The sequence below is a fragment of the Polistes dominula genome, unplaced genomic scaffold (assembly GCF_049000335.1).
Source record: "Polistes dominula isolate Pdom_NZ unplaced genomic scaffold, Pdom_raw_medaka contig_16, whole genome shotgun sequence".
NCBI lineage: Eukaryota > Metazoa > Arthropoda > Insecta > Hymenoptera > Vespidae > Polistes > Polistes dominula.
The window spans coordinates 7,270,900-7,293,614 of NW_028301040.1; the positions used below are offsets into that span (position 1 = coordinate 7,270,900).

Genomic DNA, 22,715 nt, shown 5'->3' on the forward strand with positions numbered 1-22,715 from the left:
TGATGGGACAGCATATGTCCCGCCGTAAACCCAAAGTATCTGAGTCCCGGGACAGGGTATGTCCCGGCCGTAATCCTAGAGTCAATAGCTCATTTTTATTGACATTTTACTTAACATTTGGATTAACATTTTGATGATTATTTTAGGCAACGTTTTTTTATTAACATTTTCATATACATTTGCGTTAACATTTTTATTAACATATTTATTTATTGTGGGGGGGGGGGTGATTTCAGACAGACAGAGAAATATATATACTGAAGATGATTTAATATAGTTTATTAAATTATGATGATGTGATGTCGAGCGGTATTTACATAAGTTTACTCAAAGTGGCGTGGTTACAAAAATACAGAATGCAAATGAGTTACAGATATAACACACAGACAGATACTGAAGACTAAAGACTGACTAACTAAGGACTGATACAGACGGACTAACTGAGGACTGAAGATTAAGGACTGACTAAGGATAGATACAGACGGACTAACTGAGGACTGAAGACTAAGGATTGACTAAGGACTGATATAGGCTCCGTGCGTGATTGTAGCGCCACGGTATCTATGAACTAAAGAACGCTGCTGCTGAGGTTTTTAATATCTAAACGTATAGGACTTTGCGATAACAATTCATTTTTGTTATTAAAAAAATTTTTTTTTGCATGTCAAACCACGTGACAATAAAATTTCAATCTTTTGCAATTATGATGCAAAAATTACCGCTAAAATGTAAGTATAATTAATAATTTAAAAACAGTATGAAAGCTGTAGCGTTTACTGTAGTAAATAAAAAGTCAGATTATAGCCACAGTAACTCAAACTTTAAATAATATTGGCAAGCAGATAAAGTACGATGTGACATTGTTATAAAAAAAATAAATATATATGTAGGAGAGTTTTAAGTGTCGCAGATGTAGACGAAAAACTAGTATTCAGTTCTTTTCTTTATATTTTATTTTCTAGAAAGGAAAACTCTATTCAGAGACTACAAGAAAAAATTAGGAAGGCCATAAAACCATAAACAAATCTAAGGATTATCGGGATATATTGGTGCAATAAAAACCCTTTCTGTAGTGTCGGGACCCTTTGAAGAATTTCGGATTCCTATGTAAACATATGCGATACCATAAAAAGAGATAATGTGTGTTAACTTAAGTTTAAATAATTATTATTTGTTACACTGATGTTACTAAGCAATAATATTTAGAAGTTTTACAAATTTGTTAGTATAACTTTTTATTTATTAATACAAATTTTATAAAGCTTTAAAAAATATATACAATAACATAAAAGAACGGTTACATATTTACTATCCATTATCACGTTAACTGCCGTGTCACCCGTATTCGGGTGACAGCAAAAGTTCTCATCAGGCCACGTCACCCGTATTCGGGTGACAGCAAGAGTTCTCATCAGGCCACGTCGGGTGACTCCTTCCAAAGGATTTCCGAACATATTTAGATAAATATATGACAGGAGATAATAATACTGTTGAATTTTTTAAAAATCGTTTATTAACAAAATTATTTACAGTGCAAAATATTGAAGCATTCACTGCAAAGTTGCGGTTGACCAGGGCAGCTTGGACAAAAAGTAGTGGGTTTTCTGAGATTTGCTCGTGCCTTTGATCGTTCCAGTTCTTCTCTTTTATTTGCGTAACACCGCTTGCATGCGCGTCTAAGGCTTTTCCCCAAATTATTTCTGCGAACGGCGATGCAATGCGTATTTCGTCGAACAGAAGGCAGTGTTAAATCTTCACTCAGTCCTAGTAACTTTGCAGCAATCAGTTCTCTGAATCGTCTAATATTTACAGTTTTCTTTGTCGCAATTTTGTAAACGACCAAAGCGTTTACAATTGACGTCCCCAGTAGAAGTTCAACACCAAGCTTCCTATACCACTTGATTCCTTTCCTCATCGTCGAAGCATAGGAAACCATTTGGTCTGAATAATCTATACCACATTTACCCTTATTATATTCGAGGACGGCCAGAGGTTTGAGTCTTGCGGATGGCTGCCGGCTTGAAGAAGCAGCATGAATGTTTTTCGTGCTTTGTGTCATGATAGGAGCGTGTTTCGTAGATAATATTCTCACGTCACGTGTGTCTCTCCATTTGAGTGAGAGTAATAACGTGATAAATGAGGATCGTAATAGATATCGGGGTTTCTTTTTTTTCATTATTCATTTTTTTCATTATTCATTTCATTATTCATTCATTTTTTTCATTTCGAAAGAAATGTAAACAGACATGCGGTAGCAGAGCACGCATCTTACAGTGGCACGGGTGGCCTGACGGGGATTTTGTTGTAAACACGCGTGGCAGTCAACGTGTTATCTGTATCTTTTTTATCAGAAAATATTGGGGGCTGTAAATTAACTAAAACACAACAAACATGCATAATGTCATCAATGCAATGGAATAAATTTTCTGAGATTTTATTTAATATTCCATAGGTCTTCAGACGTTGCATTATTTTTTCCACGTGAATTCTTACTCTTCCTATACTGTATGTTTGTTGAGTTTGTTCCTTTGTAAATTCATTGTTTTGTTTTAAAAACGGTGGTATTACCATTTTTATTTTTTTACCACTTGAATCAATGACAGTCTTTATTTCTGGAAATTCTTTATCAGCTAAAACCGTATCACCATCTTCTAATAAATCAAGCAGTCCTGATTCTATTGTCAATTGAGAATCAGACTTTCGTCCTCCAGCTATTTTGGATTTTAAACAAATGTAACCTCCGTGAGTAATACCAATAAGAACTTTAGCAGTGAAATTTTTTTTATACTGAGAATATGTAAAAACACGATTGTCCACACTTGCAGGAATTTCAATCCTGAATTCTGTACAATCAATTATAACTCTGGTATTGCTGTATTGTGGATGAAAACATTTAGGCATTGTTTCTTGTACAGCGTCAATATCTGGCCAAAACACTAAATTTCTAGTTGTACCAGCTAATTTTTGCAAGATTTCTGAAAAAATTCTTGAAATAGTCGTCCTATGAACATTGAATAATACACTCAATGCTGAGAATGTTAATCCAGTTTTCATTTTCATTAAAAATATTAGCAATCTATCTTTTTTAGGCACTTTGCATTTTCCAGGTGCACTCGCTCTTTCTAATAAAAATTCAAAATTTTCAAAAGTAACACCTGCAATATCAATTAACTCATGATTCTTAGTTATTGATGAAAATCCTGCAAATCGTGAATCATCAGCTTGACTTTCTTGATCAACAAATGTCTTTTGAACTGTCCCACATTTTGTTGTTACATATTTTTTATTAGTATAATTAACTTTGGTTGCTCCAGTAACTTCTGTAATTTCCGTTTGAGTTTCAGCATGAGATATTTCATTTTTGATGTATCTGTTGCAAATAAATGTTTGAGAATTTACATCAAAATTTGAGTAAAAGTCTACTTGACACCCTTGGTCGACTTTCTGTGGTGATACTGGTGGATTTTCAATCATTATTTCAACAAATTCATTAATTGGTGGCTCAGTATAAGATGTTAATGATAATTTATTTTTCATTTGACGATCCTTTAAACGCTTGTACCTGAAAAAATCATTATATTACAATTTTTATATTATACTTTCAAAAATAACAAAATTAAATTTTGCAATAATTAATTTTTTTGTATGAAATATAATTTATTAATCATTTATAATTATATTTTTTATTACTAACTATTTACCTGTTCCCAGCAGAAAGTTCATTCACTTTTCGATTCTTGTAAATTGGAGGAGATATTGTAGGAATATAGCTAGGACTTAATTCCTCTTCGGATGTTTTGCCTCCAATAAAATGATTACTACAAATATAATCGTATGATTTGGGAATCCACTGTGATCCATCAGGACTTCAGGAAAAATTATAAAATATTACTGATACATTTAATTATTTGAGACATATAATAAATAATTTTTTATAATGAATTATAAAATTTAAAAAAAAATTAACTCTTGCAATAAGTAATTGTAAGGAATTAAATGCAGATTGATTATTCTCTAACTTTTAATTACTAGTTATAAATTTAAATTTTTTGTTTTTATTCAACTTACAAATATTAGAACACAAGCTATTTTCAGTATCATTGATGTTACGAAAATAAAGGTCAGGATACTACTTACTTTTGCCTCCTCACTGCAGCTACCCACATTTTCCTTTGATTGATTTTCCATTTGGCAGTCGGAAATTTGTAAAATTTACAATCACTTTTTGCACTCGTATTTTTACAATTTACTACACAGCAACTGCGATGGCTATTTCTACTCATTTTTTAAAAAATATCATAAAATTAATTGTCACACGTATGTTTTGTGAACTCCAAAATAAAAAACACTGTCTTTTATTGCCAAAGGTATCCACTGCGTGCGCTAGTGTCCATTTCGGCTTCCCCTACCATGACTTCGCACGGAGCCTATAGACGGACTAACTGAGGACTGAAGACTAAGGACTGACACAGACTGAGCACTAAGGACACTTTCTTACTTCTTTCCACATATTTATATCAGAAATGAGCTACACCCCTTTGGAGAGGGAAGGAGATTATAAATCTTATTGACCAATAGCATAAGGATCCACCCCATAGTCCACCGATGGGTACAGCCTATAGTTTTTGGTAGTGGAAACTATGCATAAAGAAACTTGATCTTTTTATGGTATCGCATATGTTTACATAGAAATCCGAAATTCTTCAAAGGGTCCCGACACTGCACAGAGGGTTTTTATTGCACCAATATATCCCGATAATTCTTATGTTTGTCTATGGTTTTATGGCCCTCCTAAACTTTCCCTTTAGTTTCTGAATAGAGTTTTCCTTTTAAGAAAATAAAATATAACGTAAAGAACTGAATACTAGTTTTTTTCCTATATTATAAACATTTTACAGAATTAACAGTTATAAAATAAGAACGGTTAAAAATTTTAAAAATTGAAAGCAGTGGAGGAGCAGTAGTATCTAAAGTCTGGGTTTCTTGAGGGTGTAGTAGGGCTGGAAACAGTTCTTACACAGTGCTACGTTACAAGAGGTGCACACTATTTTTGACGTAAGAAATGAGAATTATCAACTGAGCAACCTTGACAGTTTCCGCTTGCTTGATTAGATCGGGAACGATTGAGATGAGAAATTTATGAACTCAGAACGATTGAGACCGCCTTAGAATCAGTTTGGAGGCCCAACTTGGCCTTAGTCTTAGATGTTTTTCAGTAACTGGGACATATGTTGTCCCAGCCGTAATATCAAAAATTTTCCAGACTGGGATAGCATATGTCCCATCCGATGCGGAAGGTTTAAACTACAAATTATTTCACATTTTGATACATTTCATAAATATTTGTTATCTTTTACTTTTAATTAAGTTAATTGTCATAGATAATTACATTTTCTTTTTATATTTAACATTGATTTTTTATGATAAAGTGTCTTCTAATGCGTGCTCTTTCTTCAGAAATGATTCACAGGAAATTTTGTTCTGTAATATTTAGAATGTTTCAGCTTTTCAGATTTTTTATTTAATTTTAATTTATACATACTCATCCTAAGGGTAGGATAGCCATCGTGCATTCATCTCAGAAAATTCGAAGTGAGTATATTTTAGTTTTCAATAATTGCACAAGAATTTTAATGGTTTTCTGTAATAGTAATGATATTTATAGTATTGTTTTTTATTTCTGTTTCAGATTGCAATCGTGTTCGAAGCAATGTACGCGGGAGTGTTTTATCGTTTGAATATAATTAAAATCACTGATTAGAAGAGCACGTTCGTTCGTTAATTTCAATTCCGTCGTGTTTTAGGAACTATTTTTGCAATTTATATATTAAATTAATTGCGACCAAAGCAGCAATTGTATTACAGTTTGTTCAAGTAAAGTTGTATTTTTATCTTTAGATAGACTGTTAGCGTATTAGAGTCAGTGCATCAGTAAACAAGTAAAGATTTAAAGTAGATTACGTGCAAAGTAGTCTTTGGATTAGTTGTGTAAAGTCAGTGATTGGGCTTAAAACAAATTAAAATCAAACGCAAATTAGAGTCAGTGTTGTTCGCCGTATAATAAAGTTTCGGTTTCGCGATAAGAAACTCATTTATAGTTTCTTATTTTCGTTTATACTACGTTTTTATATTCACGCAAGTTGCATCTTTATGGTGCAATTGAGTTTAGTCTCATATAAGTATCAATTTTAATTTACATTTTATTCGATTTTATTTGATATGATTTTTAATTATATTGTTGATAACTTATCGTAATCTTATATTTCATGTTATAGATAAGACGGTAGATTTTCTTCCTTTTCAAAGATATGAAATGTATTCTTCGATGGATCTTCGATGGATCTTGTTCAATAACAAACCGAGGAACATTTCGATCGTCAGACTATAATACTTGCTACGTAGGTGGAGTGTTTTGGAGCCGTCGCAGAACTTTTAATGCTAATTATTTATGTTTCACATATGTGACACAACGGTTGGTAGCGAGTAAGTCAAAAAATTTAAAATCCCTCCGGTGCTCAATCATTTCAAGAGTGAAAGGTTCTAATCGGCATGAGTTACTGGTTGTAATCTTAATATATTTAATTACGTGTCACGTTGTTTGTCTGCAATGGACTCCTAAACTACTCAACCGATTTTAATAAAATTTTGCACACTGTGTGCAGTATCATCCAACTTGAAAGATAGGGTAGTTTATATCTCAATTTATAATCGCAATATTATTTAATTGCGAATTATTTGTTTATTAACAAAGAGTTATTATTATCTCTGTTAGTTCGATAAGATTCTAACAGATGGCGGTATTAGGTAATTCGTTGACTTAAAGACGTGTGTATCGGACTGATTGTGAGCCACAGCAACGCGTGGCGGGGCACCCCTAGTTATTTAAATAAATTATTGACGTGCACACAATTCCTTTTTAAGAATTATTCATGAAAATTGTATTGTATTGTATTGTACGTTTTATTATTAGTTCAGGATAGACTTTCTTGTCTCATCGATTAAATTCACTTAATTAATAATGCAATTAATTATTGCACTTTCTTTTTTATTACGTGTTTTGTTCGTGGTTAATAGTGATGAAATCGAGCATTAATTTACTTGTTTTCGACTTGTTGTTGTTGTTAATCGACTTGTTTAGCGACTGTTATTGTGCTAATGTTGTATGATGTAATTTACACCTATATGTGCATATTTGGTAGTGTGTACTGCATATCATGCTTGTATTTTTGCATTAGTTTTCTATGCAATAATCATTAGCCTTGGCAGTCGATTACAGCAAAAAGTACGTATATTCATTAGCATATAAGTTTAGAAAACGTGGTTGAACTGTGGTGTCGGGGGTTCCCCGGGGCATGCTCTCTAGTTTAGACTTTTGCACCCTGGTGGTATGTGTGAGAACCGTGGAGTGAGTGAGTGGGTGGGTATATATGTTTTTTTCTTTTTAAACATGGTTAATAGGCAGGTTAGTAGCATACTTCTCTGAGTGAATGTGAAAACTTTAATTTTCAGTAGGTATTATCCAGGAAAGCACTAGGCTTGCTTCCACTACGGAGTGGAAATTCCGCTTTCTGGCTTATACCGAATTGTTAGAAAATGTTATTATCTTATTCTATTATGCTTGATTTGTAAATTTATTTTGTGACTCTTCTGTAATCTTTATTATGTATCATGATTCAAAGAGATTTGCAACCATTTGAAAGATTCATTGCTACTTTGATTTTATTACGAACGAGATAGAGTGAGAGAATCAAATTCGTAAATTCTTTGATATATTTGATATTTAATTTTAAGTATTACAAGATTAGCACTATGCACAATCGCGATTTCGTCTTACTATTAGAAATATTTGATATAATTCAATGTAATGAGTAAATGAAATAAAAGTATTGCAAAAAAATGCATTACATTTATTGCGTTATTTATTTCAATACAATTTTATTACTTGACATTTAAAGTGCGAAGTGTTATTAGATTATTGATGGAAAATATTATCTGCTTAAACATTCGATTAATTGTGCTAAATTAATTTTTTAATATTTGAGAATTAGAATCATAACAAAATACGAGTTTATTTGCTAGAGAAGTATGGAAAATCTTATCTTGTTAATATATAGGGAATGCCCAAATGCAGTTTTCAGGGAATGCAGAAAAAAAGAGGCTTAAGAGGTAACACCACTGGGGAGCGCGTCGATCGCCCGAAGGGAAAACAGCGTGCGTATATGTAGTGAGGGAAATCAAAGTGTAAATAAGTGAATAGGTGATTAATAGAGGGAAAAGGCAGAGGAAAGTGAAGTGGGAAAAAGGGCTCAGTGCAAAGAGATAATAGGAGTGGGAATTAGATAGAAGTAGAAGTAAAAAAGGAGTGAAGTATAAAAAGTAGTTGAGGTTAGAGGGCATAGAAAAAAAAAGGAGAGAGAACAAAAAAAGCGCGAAAAGAGTGTATGGAGATAAGAACGCCAAACAACGACAGCGGAAAGGAGAGTGGGTGGAAGGAAGGTGAGAAAAGACAGTCGGTAAAGAAGGGTTATGATGGGAGCGCAGAAGAGATAGGAGTGGATAAGGAGGGAAAGAAGGATAGAGGAAGACCGAACAGGGCACTGACCTGGGCTAAACACAGATCAGGCAGTACAGGAGACGTAAGAGAAATGATATCGAGAAAGAGAGAGTTGAATTCGCCGGAGGAGAAAGAGAAGGTGACAAAAAAAAATACAATGCAAACGGCAGGTGAGAAGTCAGTAGTGAAGGGGTTACAGGAAAAATATGCGAATAAGACGAATAGAGAGCTGATGTTTATTATAATGGACAAAATGATGAAGTGGGAGAGAGTGATAAAGCATGAAGTTGCGAAATTGAAGATAAGGGAGGAAGTTGCGAAGGAGACTAAAAAGAAGGGAAAGGAGTGGGAGAGAAGAAGTCAGGAGTTAGAAAAAGGATTAGAGAAAAAACTGCAGGATTGGGAAAACAAACTACAGGACTAGGAAAACAGAATGAAAGAAGGAACCAAAGGGGTAGCGGAGAGCAGCAGCGAGGCGGAGGAAAGGAAAAGATGTATAATAATAAGAGGGCTAAAAAAAGATAGAAAAGGTTTGGAGAAAGAGATGGAGGCCTTTTTTCAGCGAAAATTGGACACAGAGGTGAAAGTAGAGGAAGCGAATTTGATGGGGTATGAGAAGAAGATTATACGAGTAAAACTAAGCAAGAGAGAAGAGAAGGAGAAGATTATGCAGAACAAGAAGAAGCTAAGAGATGAACCGATATATATTGAGCATGACAGAACAAGGGAGGAGAGAATGGTACAAAGAGATATAGTGAACCAGGCGAGGGAATTAAGAAAGCAAGGAAGGAAGGTGATAATACGTTATAGAAAGTTGGAAATAGACGGAATGTGGTATAGATGGAGTGATGAAGAAAAGAAGCTAGTTAAGGAGGGACAGAGTTTTTATATGACAGAGGAGAACAGGAATTAGGTGGAAAGGGGAGAAAAAAGAAAAACAAGAAGAGTCAAGAAGGAGGAGAGAAAAAACAGAATGGAAAAAGAATAGAGACAAAGGGAAGGAGAAAGGTGAGAATAATGGCATGGAATGTGGCAAGGATAAAGAATAAGGAGAAGGATTTTTGGGAATACTTAGAAAAATTTGACATATTAGGACTGTAGGAGACATGGTTCATGATTCATTTTTGGTGAATGACATGACACAATGATGGTTCATTTCTGCACATCAGATCATGTGTAGATTATGTGGGACAGAGAAAGAAACAGGAATGCATGTAATGAAGGAATGTAATTATTCGGAAACGGAAGAGAGGATAGAAGTATTGATGGGAGAAGAAGAAAAGGGAATCGAATGGATGAAAGAACTAAGTAGAAGGAGAGAACGGTGTTAAGAGTCAGTAGCAGAAAGAAGATGTTAATAGATGTGTATTTGTAAGAATGTATAATGTAATTTAATAAGTATTATATTGAAACGGTGTCGACGCACCTCATGTATCTCGAAAGGGAAACATTATTTTAAATAAAAAAAAAAGGTAACACCACTATAAAATTTTCAAAAAATCGATTTTTTTTTAACTTAAAGTGTACTTTAGACATCTAAAAACATTATGCACATGGTCCCGAAGCAAAAAAAATTTTTAACATGGCGAAATCTTATTTTTACGAAGCACCTCAAGGCGCCTCGAATAGTGATGACAAAACTTTAAACGCGTTTTTCTCGAAACTTTCACTCGAAAATTTTGAAATCTGGGCGGACTTAGAACTCGAGCATCATTTAACCGATTGACTTGAAATTTTGAAGATAGTTTAATAGTTTTATTTTCTACAGAAGTACATATCCGATTTTTAATTAAATGTAAACTTTTAATGTTATAAACAATTTTTTACATTTTTTTCGTCGAAAAGTCGATTTTTTTATTCAAAGTTGCGCCATTTTCACAAAATTTGACTTAGGGAAAAATCCGTAAGTACTTCTCAAGATAATAGTACATAGATTAAGAATTTCTTCTGGTTTTTATTCTAGGTTTCATAGTTGTCCAGGTATGAGTTCGCCCGTTTTAGCAAAAAAAAAACAGGGTTTTGTGCAGTCACGAATACCGACGCCATTTCCTATCTAAAATCAATAAAAATATTTGTTTACATAGTTGAATTTATGATTAACCAACCCTCAAAAAAAATTCTATTTCTCATTTAGTTTTCGCAAAAAAAATTCCCAAAAAAAGACTTTTTTTCAGGCTCTATAGTGGTGTTACCCTTTAATATCGAAGAGGGCCCCCACTTATTTATGCTTCAAGAGGGTAACTACAGGCTATAAAATTATTTTCAAAGGTTCAACAGCAGCTTTACGAGAATATCTCTTTAGTCTTATTTTGTATTTTATTGTATTATTTTTTTGCCTGTCATTAATTTGTAGTTGTAGTCGGAGATGATGAACCATTCTATTTCCTTGTTACACTAAATTCATGCTTGAATCGTTCAATAGATGCACAAGTTTTTTGTTAGTTAATAGAGTTAAAACTATTTAGATTTGCGCTTTTTTTTAGATATTAAACTTAATTAACATACATTAAACAGCACAATACTTTTTCTTTTACCTTCTTATCTTTAAGATTTTTAACTTTGATCAAATATTATTATATTTGGAATTTGTTTTTGTTAAGCACGCGATATAAAAGTACATAATACACAATGTTTAAAATAAATTTAATTTGTTTTATTAGAAACGTAATATTTGAAACTTTCCTATTTCTTTATTATTATGTATTATAATATAAAATCACGCGTTTAAATTTAAAAGTGCATCTGCGCTAATTTGGCCACTTGTATTTTAGGATTGGGTTTATTGACTGTATGATTAATATAGTTTTATTTCTTTTACAGATGATTATCATTGGATTTAATTTCAATCCTCTTCAATTTTCTTGCATTAGAGTACCTTAAATTGCTATTATTAAAAATACACATATACATGCATTTTAGAAGAAACAAATACAAACACAAAATATAATATATAATTTTAGAAAATTCTATCAGAATATCTATCAAAAATATAATAATTTGTGAATTAATTTTATTTTACTTTTAAAATTAAAATTAAACGCAAATTAGAGTCAGAAGTGTTTTAGAGCGATCGCAGAACTTCTAATGCTAACTAATAATTTAATAATTTATAACGAGTGAGTCCAAATTTTTTAATGTACGCAATCATGCCGAGAATGAAATGTCGTAATCGGCACATGTTTCGTGTTTTAATTTTTTCAATAATTTAACGATTTTCACATTAGTAATTCTTTTTTTGGAATGACTCATGAAAATTGTATATTTTGTTTTATATTTTATTTGTTCAGGACAGGTCATAATATTACATAGTTTTTGAATATATTTTTTTTTATAACATTTGGAATACTTTGTTCTTTTACCGCAAGTTCAACATTAACTGTAATAATCATGCGCCGTTTGATCATACCATTAAAACGTGGATTAAGAATTTTGAAGAAACTGGTTCCTCACTAAAAAAAGGCCTCCATGGGGCAGAAAAAAAGGTATACGTACAGTATAAAACGGTCACGGGATTTCTCATTTCGTTGTCATGCAGTTTCGTGAAACGTTTCAGATAGTAGTGTCATATGCGTTACTGTTAAATCTTGTAGAAATAATATGCATTATAATTGAATGAATGTCTTCGCAAGGATGAGAGTCGATCGTTTTCAAGCAATAAAATTCTTTTTTTTCTGTATTTTTAGACCATACAATTTTTATTTTTTTAAATAAAGCATTGTTTACAGAACTTTTACAATTACTCGTTTTTTTTTTACCATACTATGTATAATTGTAACAATTTTAATATAAATATTTTTTAAATGTATTAAATTTTTTAATAGGTTGCTGGACAAGACTCGAATTTTTGGAAGTATTCAATTTATTTAGGTGCTGCAATTAGTCAGCTTTTGTATATATGTTGGATAGGAAATGAGGTTATAACTCACGTAAGTTATATTTACTTATAAGAATTATCCAAACGTTCCTAGATAATATTTCAAATTAGTTACTCTTTTTTCTGACTTTTTGCTCTGATTGTTTTATTGTGTATCGTAAATAATATTTAATATATTCTAATTCATAACGCATGTATATTATAATAAAAAGCATCTGCACATGTAGGAAAGTAAAGCTCCTGCAGAATGATAACTTGTCATACAGTTCTTAATGTCTATTTCTCAATCTACAGGATAAATTATTTTTCTTATATTTTCCATTGCACTAGAATATTTACATAAAATGAGTACACAAAATTTATTACAAATAAATTATATATAAAAAATTTTAAATTAGAATATATATATGTACGATATATGTATATGTACAATACGTGTTAGAATTAGAATTATTCTTTCTTCCATTTGATATAATATCAATCATTTGATCAAAAATAATTGATTTTATTTGTTTTATTTGTAGAGCTCATCGTTAGTCGATGCACAATGGCTTTCTCAATGGCATAATCAACCACTCGATCGAACTGCGAATTTATTAATAATCTCTTCTATGTTTTCGCAAAAACCATTGAAATTGAAAGCCGGCAAATTTTATATTTTATCTTTGGAAACATTCATCAATGTAAGTGTAGAAAATGATGAGAATGTTTTTCCTTAAACAAAATTTATTCTATAAATCTTCTCTTAGATGTTTCTTATAGAAAGTATGCACCTTCGTTTCACTCCACTCGCTTTGACCCTACTGGGATCAGTGGCACACTATTCGATCAGAACCCATGCACTTAGTTGAACAAACGATATATCAGATTAAGTTTGACCTGAGTTAAATTTGCTCAATTTTTTTCATGACTTCATCGATTTTTTTAGTGATTAGTTGAACATAGAAAAGTGCTTCTTTAACACGTTCCGTGCCAAGCCCTTTTACTTGACTTGTCATTTAAGCCATTTAATTTTGCTTTAACAAAATCAACCAGTACATGTAATTATTAATTATTATAAATATAACAATTCAACAAACTTATATGCTTTGTTTTATACTGCATTTTGTATATTTTAAAAGGAATATTTTTTTACAGAATTAAATTTGCTACAAACATATATTTTCAACGCATTAAATAAATATGTCTAATGTTAAGTGTACCACCAGTGGTATACGTGGCCTGAAGAGCAAGTTTAGCATGTACCACCGGTGGTACACGTGGCACGGAACGTGTTAACATCCAAATTTCCAGTTTGAAAACGCTTGAACTAGTTTTGTGTCAAACGTACTGATACTACTGTATTATGTTTATAAACATTGTAAAATCGCTACATTTTTCTCAACTAAATATCAATGTGATAGTACTGCGAATAAAATCGATTAATATTTGCAGATAATGAAAGGGTCATATTCTTTCTTTGCTCTACTGAATACTATGCATTTGGAAGACCATGAATGACGTTACCAATTATTGGATTCTATTTACAACATGATGAACGACGATTAATTATAGTTGAACAACGTATTTTAAATAAACATGTATATAAATGTAGTTTAGTTTAAAATTAAAATTTATATATGCGATTGTTCTAGGAAACATTTCGTTAAAACTTTTATTAAAAATGAAATGAAGCTGTATTCGATATATATGTAGACAAATATTAACCCTTTGCATTGGAGAAGTTGCTCTCCGTACGAAATAGAATTACTTGTTTATGTGAATTTTGTTCATTGTTTTTGTTCCTCCTTGTACACTCGTGAAGTGAGTCCTATATATTATGAAACGAAATATATTACGATCATGCATCTATATCGTAATTTGAATCTTATCCTAAATATACATAGAGTGCGGGCGAGAGGGAAAGAATTTTTCATGTCGGTCACGCGATTTCTCCCGGTACGGTGCAGCGGTCGAGATCTTCGGCGATCTTATAGCAACGACGTGAATCTACTTGAGAAACAATGTGACATGATCCATTAATCTTTTACGATAAAAACAAGCAAGCCAGCTAGAGAAGCTATCGCGGTCAATTAAATCTTCTACATACCCTCGCGTGTTTCGATCTCAATGTAAAGGAAATTCCATTAAATATCATTGAAGAACATTCTTTCTTGTATAACGTTCTACATATGTATATACACGTGTATATATGTATAGTTTGAAATGCCTTGAATTTTTAATTGACTCGAATTCTGAAGATATCTTTACTTAAAGCTTATGTTCCAAATGTATATGATCTTATCTAGATCACAGGTAGAACTTCTTTCGATTTATAAGTATACCTATTAAGTATAGCTAGTTTGCTCTTAGGTGTTTTATTAAGAATGATTATTATCTACTTTAACACTGCAAGCATCTATGATCGTCTGTTAACTTCTTTATGATTCTACTATTCCAGTTATAATACTAAGAATCAATGATCATCTAACAAACTTCTAACTGTTCAATAATACTTTTCCTAATCTAATAGATTCAAATTGTTAACAACTAATAATTGATACAAAATATGTAATAATCTTAATATTGAGATAGAGAGAAATCTTATGGAATGAAGAAAATATTCAATCGATTGTAGTACTTAAAAGTTGGTGATAATCCTAATTACTTCTAACAGTTAAGTGTTCTTTTGTAACTCGATAGATCTAAAAAAAAAAGCAAATATACTTATGACATATGTATTTTAGTTAAGTCAGCTTACTAATATTATCTGTATTGTTGAACGTTGAGAGGAAGAGGAGAGAGTGACGATACCGGTGAAGGCAATGGCACTTAAAAATAGCCTACAGTTAGGTAACATGTGGCCAAGCGACCATCTGTCTAGGAAGCCAAGGTAACAACGAACCACCAGACAGATCAGCTTGAGTACAACGAATGAGCAACGATCTATTCCTTCTCTCTCTCTCTCTCTCTCTCTCTCTCTCTCTGTTTTTTCATGCTCTACAAGAATATCCCAATTATATAGTTATAATTAATAATTATATAGTTATATTTATATATATATAAAAATACATCATAACCTCATCAAAAAATGACGTCGAGAACAAATTCTTTCAACTATTACATTTTCTTCCTGCAATAATGTAACTTTTTTCTTTTACTTTTGCAAATAGTACTCGGTTGCATCTTTTCATTTTTTTTCATTCAATGCAAATGAAAGTACATTCTATGCTTTATGTTAGAAAAATTCTTGATATTTCTAAATGTACTTTTATTCGTATTGAATAAATGTAAAATAAAATATGAAATTAATTCATATTTTCATATTTATAATTCTTCTTGAGATATTAGAAACTGTTAATTTCAATGAATATGATAGATTTGTCGAAATCAATCGATCATGAATTCTTTTCACTACACCTTACATATAAGGAAGGACATATTTGGAAAGGACGAAATAAGATGGTCCTCTCATAACGGTCCTTTATTTTTTCGCAATGGAGATACGACGAGCAGAGCAAAGAGCATTCTTTCATATCTTTTTCTCTTTTTTTCTTTCTTTCTTTCTTTATCTCGCACACTTAATCTGTCAAAGGCATAAACCTGACGTGTTAAGAGAACGAAGCTGCAGATTTTTTTTTAAGTAAATTTTCGCTTTCCTGTCCCCGCCTATCATATCTCGTATCAAGTGTTCTTTTTTTAGATATTTGCAAATTTTTAACATTATTTAACTAAACAGATACAAATCGAGTAATCTAAATTTCAATTCCTATTGGATGTTATTATTGATAAAAAAAAAGGAATTTTAAAAAAATGTCCATTTTAATCGACACGTCAACTGCCTTACCTTTCTTTGCGTAATTTCCAAAGAAAGATAGCAAATGCGTTATTTTTCGTTCCATTAAGTTACCACTCGACTACATTATGCTAATAACGATACGAAGAAGCTTTTACGGTCAATCCTTTCGTTTTTGAGTAAACATCAATTATATCAGGTCATTGATAAGAAGTAGAAACAAATGTAATATTGATATTTTTTGTTAATTTTATGTTAAGATTTAAGAAATGATACTTTTTAAAATAAATTGTATTACAGATATTGTCAAATAATTTATTACGAATAAACCGATTATAGAAATATTCCTAGTATAACAAAATTATATTATTATTATTATTATTATTATTATTATTATTATTATTATTATTATTATTATTATTATTATTATTATTATTATTATTATTATTATTATTATTATTATTATTATTATTATTATTATTATTATTATTATTATTATTATTATTATTATTATTATTATTATTATTATTATTATTATTATTATTATTATTATTATTATTATTATTATTATTATTATTATTATTATTATTATTATTATTATTATTATTATTATTATTATTATTATTATTATTATTATTATTATTATTATTATTATTATTATTATTATTATTATTATTATTATTATTATTATTATTATTATTATTATTATTATTATTATTATTATTATTATTATTATTATTATTATTATTATTATTATTATTATTATTATTATTATTATTATTATTATTATTATTATTATTATTATTATTATTATTATTATTATTGTTATTATTGTTATTATTGTTATTATTGTTATTATTATTATTATTGTTATTATTGTTATTATTGTTATTATTATTATTATTATTATTATTATTATTATTGTTATTATTATTATTATTATTATTATTATTATTATTATTATTATTGTTATTATTATTATTATTATTATTATTATTATTATTATTATTATTGTTTTATTATTATTATTATTATTATTATTATTATTATTATTATTATTATTATTATTATTATTGTTATTATTATTATTATTATTATTATTATTATTATTATTATTATTATTATTATTATTATTATTATTATTATTATTATTATTATTATTATTATTATTATTATTATTATTATTATTATTGTTATTATTATTATTATTATTATTATTATTATTATTATTATTATTATTATTATTATTATTATTATTATTATTATTATTATTATTATTATTATTATTATTATTATTATTATTATTATTATTATTATTATTATTATTATTATTATTATTATTATTATTATTATTATTATTATTATTATTATTATTATTATTATTATTATTATTATTATTATTATTATTATTATTATTATTATTATTATTATTATTATTATTATTATTATTATTATTATTATTATTATTATTATTATTATTATTATTATTATTATTATTATTATTATTATTATTATTATTATTATTATTATTATTATTATTATTATTATTATTATTATTATTATTATTATTATTATTATTATTATTATTATTATTATTATTATTATTATTATTATTATTATTATTATTATTATTATTATTATTATTATTATTATTATTATTATTATTATTATTATTATTATTATTATTATTATTATTATTATTATTATTATTATTATTATTATTATTATTATTATTATTATTATTATTATTATTATTATTATTATTATTATTATTATTATTATTATTATTATTATTATTATTATTATTATTATTATTATTATTATTATTATTATTATTATTATTATTATTATTATTATTATTATTATTATTATTATTATTATTATTATTATTATTATTATTATTATTATTATTATTATTATTATTATTATTATTATTATTATTATTATTATTATTATTATTATTATTATTATTATTATTATTATTATTATTATTATTATTATTATTATTATTATTATTATTATTATTATTATTATTATTATTATTATTATTATTATTATTATTATTATTATTATTATTATTATTATTATTATTATTATTATTATTATTATTATTATTATTATTATTATTATTATTATTATTATTATTATTATTATTATTATTATTATTATTATTATTATTATTATTATTATTATTATTATTATTATTATTATTATTATTATTATTATTATTATTATTATTATTATTATTATTATTAATAATAATAATAATAATAATAATAATAATAATAATAATAATAATAATAATAATAATAATAATAATAATAATAATAATAATAATAATAATAATAATAATAATAATAATAATAATAATAATAATAATAATAATAATAATAATAATAATAATAATAATAATAATAATAATAATAATAATAATAATAATAATAATAATAATAATAATAATAATAATAATAATAATAATAATAATAATAATAATAATAATAATAATAATAATAATAATAATAATAATAATAATAATAATAATAATAATAATAATAATAATAATAATAATAATAATAATAATAATAATAATAATAATAATAATAATAATAATAATAATAATAATAATAATAATAATAATAATAATAATAATAATAATAATAATAATAATAATAATAATAATAATAATAATAATAATAATAATAATAATAATAATAATAATAATAATAATAATAATAATAATAATAATAATAATAATAATAATAATAATAATAATAATAATAATAATAATAATAATAATAATAATAATAATAATAATAATAATAATAATAATAATAATAATAATAATAATAAATAATAATAATAATAATAATAATAATAATAATAATAATAATAATAATAATAATAATAATAATAATAATAATAATAATAATAATAATAATAATAATAATAATAATAATAATAATAATAATAATAATAATAATAATAATAATAATAATAATAATAATAATAATAATAATAATAATAATAATAATAATAATAATAATAATAATAATAATAATAATAATAATAATAATAATAATAATAATAATAATAATAATAATAATAATAATAATAATAATAATAATAATAATAATAATAATAATAATAATAATAATAATAATAATAATAATAATAATAATAATAATAATAATAATAATAATAATAATAATAATAATAATAATAATAATAATAATAATAATAATAATAATAATAATAATAATAATAATAATAATAACAATAATAATAATAATAATAATAATAATAATAATAATAATAATAATAATAATAATAATAATAATAATAATAATAATAATAATAATAATAATAATAATAATAATAATAATAATAATAATAATAACAATAATAATAATAATAATAATAATAATAATAATAATAATAATAACAATAATAATAATAATAATAATAATAATAATAATAATAATAATAATAATAATAATAATAATAATAATAATAATAATAATAACAATAATAATAATAATAATAATAATAATAATAACAATAATAACAATAATAACAATAATAATAATAATAACAATAATAACAATAATAACAATAATAACAATAATAATAATAATAATAATAATAATAATAATAATAATAATAATAATAATAATAATAATAATAATAATAATAATAATAATAATAATAATAATAATAATAATAATAATAATAATAATAATAATAATAATAATAATAATAATAATAATAATAATAATAATAATAATAATAATAATAATAATAATAATAATAATAATAATAATAATAATAATAATAATAATAATAATAATAATAATAATAATAATAATAATAATAATAATAATAATAATAATAATAATAATAATAATAATAATAATAATAATAATAATAATAATAATAATAATAATAATAATAATAATAATAATAATAATAATAATAATAATAATAATAATAATAATAATAATAATAATAATAATAATAATAATAATAATAATAATAATAATAATAATAATAATAATAATAATAATAATAATAGTACATTTATAGGAATATTTCTATAATCGGTTTATTCGTAATAAATTATTTGGCAGCAATACTGTAATACAATTTATTTTTAAAGCTTGTCATTTCTTAAATCTTAACATTAACAAAAAATATCAATATTACATTGTTTCTATATCTGACCTGATATAATTGATGTTTAAAAAACGGAATTGACCGTAAAGCTTCTTCCTCCGGCGTTATTAGCATAATACGGTCAGTGGCAACTTAATGGAGCGAAAAACCAACGCATTTGCTATCTTTGCTGGAAATTTACAAAGAAAAACAAGACTTGTTGTGTCGGACATTTTTAAAATTTAAAAAAAAAAAAAATCAGTAACAGCATCAATAGAAATTGGTAGGTACCGATTTATCTGTTTAGTTAAATAATGTTAAAAAATTGCAATATCTAAAAGAACGCCTGTTGCAGTATGACCAGGCGAGACGAGAAGCGAAAAATTTAAAAAAAAAACACGGCTTTAAATTTCTCTTAACACGTCAGGTGCCAACACTGTTGTGCGAAAACCAAAAGAAGAAAAAAAGAGAAGGTATGAAGAATGCTCTTTTGCTACTTCCATTGCGAAAAAACGGACAAGAGGACATCTTATTTCGTCGGCTCAAATAATGTCCTTCCTTATATGTAGGTGTGGTGAAAATTCATGATCGACCGACAAATCTCACTCTTGTTATTGAAAAATTAATTTCTAATATGCAGAAAAGTATAAATATGAAAATATGAATTAATTTCATATTTTTATTTTACATTTATTCAATACGAATAAAAGTACATTTGCGAAAATATCGAAATTTTACTTTTGTAGAATGTACTTTCATTTGCATTGAATGAAAAAAATGAAAGATGCAACAGTACAATACAAAAGTAGAAAAGTTACATTATTACGGGAAAAATGTAACTGATTGAAAAATTTGTTCTCGACATTTTCCCCGATGAGGTGCGATGTATTTTGTATATATATAACTATATAATTATTAATTATAACTATATATTGGGATTGATAGGCATGAGAGAGAGAGAGAGAGAGAGAGAGGAAGGGAGAAATTAGATCGTGCTCATTCGTTGTACTCAAGCTGATCTGTCTGGTGTTGCGCGCTCTAGACCCACTGCTGTAGATATTTTTAAGTATTGCCTTCACCCGTACTCCTGTAGATAATGTGCTGATATGCTCGTAATTATCGCTTTTTTAATCGAGTTACAAGGCTGCACAACTGTTAGGGTAAGTAGGATTATCTGCTGAAATTCTCGATTGGTCTTGGAATTTCTCTCTATCTCCATATTAGATTATTACACTGTCAATTATTAGTTGTTGAATCTATTAGGTATTATTATTGGTGAGATTTATTAGATGATCGTGGTGAATCATAAAGAGACCAACAATTTGATCATAAGATGCTACGTGTTAAAGTAGATAATGTCATTCTTAATAAAAACACCCGGCAAACTGCTTCCATACTGTAGATGTACTTCAAATCGAGGAGACTACACACGCTGTTCTAGACTGGAATCGCCATACATTTGGAGCATAAGCAGAAGCCAAGATATCTTCCCGGGAAATTTGAAGTCAATTAAAAAATTCAAGGCATTGCTATACATACCGCGACCGGCCACTACATATGTGACGTTATACCAGAAAATGTTCTTCAATATTTGTGGAATTTGCCCGTGAGATCGAAACACGCGAGATGACCGCATTCAACTTACTGTCGTAAAATTAATGGATCATGTCACATTGTTAAGTAGATTCGATAAGACGCGCAAGATGTAGAGAAGACCGAAAAACGTGACCGGCATGAAAAATTCTTTAAAAATCTCTAATATATATTTAGGATAAGATTCAAATTACGACTGTAGATGCATGATCGTATATTTCGTTTCATAATATAGGACTCGCTTCTGGTAGGAGAACAAAAACCCAGTAGACAAATTCACATGAGCAAACAATTGCAACAAATTTTTTGAGCAACTTCTCCGATACAAGGACCAATATTTGTCTACATATATATCGAATACGGCTTTCATTTCATTAAAAGTTTTGGCTGAAAATGTTTCACAAAATTATATAAATTTTAATTTACTAAACTAAACACATTTATATACATCTTGTGCAAAATACGTTGTTCAACTATAATTGTCGTCGTTATCTGTTAGCAAATAGAATCAATAATTGTGAACGTCGATGATGGCTCCAAATACATGTAGAACGAAATATGACCCTTTTCATTATCTGCAAATATTAATCGATTTTCGCAGTACCTATCACATTGATATTTAGTTGAGAAAAATGTAGCGGTACAATGTTTATAAACATAATACGACATCGGTACGTTTGACACAAAACGCGTTTCAAAACTGAAATTTGGATATTAGCGTTCCGTGCTGTGTAAACTCGAAAACTGCGTACCACTGAGGCGCACGA

The 22,715-nt window shown here is 26.8% G+C and overlaps 2 protein-coding genes across 2 annotated transcripts in view; one reads left to right on the forward strand and one right to left on the reverse strand.

Moving 5' to 3' along the window:
- The window catches only part of LOC107070567 (odorant receptor 70a), a 43,574-nt gene extending 27,178 nt beyond the window's left edge, over nucleotides 1-16,396 (forward strand). The window contains exons 3-5 of the mRNA XM_015328883.2: nucleotides 12,376-12,480; nucleotides 12,953-13,111; nucleotides 13,863-16,396. Coding sequence (XP_015184369.2) covers nucleotides 12,376-12,480; nucleotides 12,953-13,111; nucleotides 13,863-13,928 — 330 coding nt within the window. The 3' untranslated portion in view covers nucleotides 13,929-16,396. The remainder of the gene's footprint in view (nucleotides 1-12,375; nucleotides 12,481-12,952; nucleotides 13,112-13,862) is intronic.
- LOC149031837 (uncharacterized) lies at nucleotides 1,316-2,338 on the reverse strand. Its single transcript, XM_089174890.1, has one exon. The coding sequence runs from the start codon at nucleotides 2,174-2,176 to the stop codon at nucleotides 1,523-1,525; it is 654 nt and encodes a 217-aa protein (XP_089031016.1). The 5' UTR covers nucleotides 2,177-2,338; the 3' UTR covers nucleotides 1,316-1,522.
- Nucleotides 16,397-22,715: the final 6,319 nt, after the last annotated feature.

Bases quoted from the DNA above. Each gene is read 5' to 3' on its own strand.
- LOC149031837 (XM_089174890.1), bottom strand. From the start codon at position 2,176: ATGAAAAAAAAGAAACCCCGATATCTATTACGATCCTCATTTATCACG.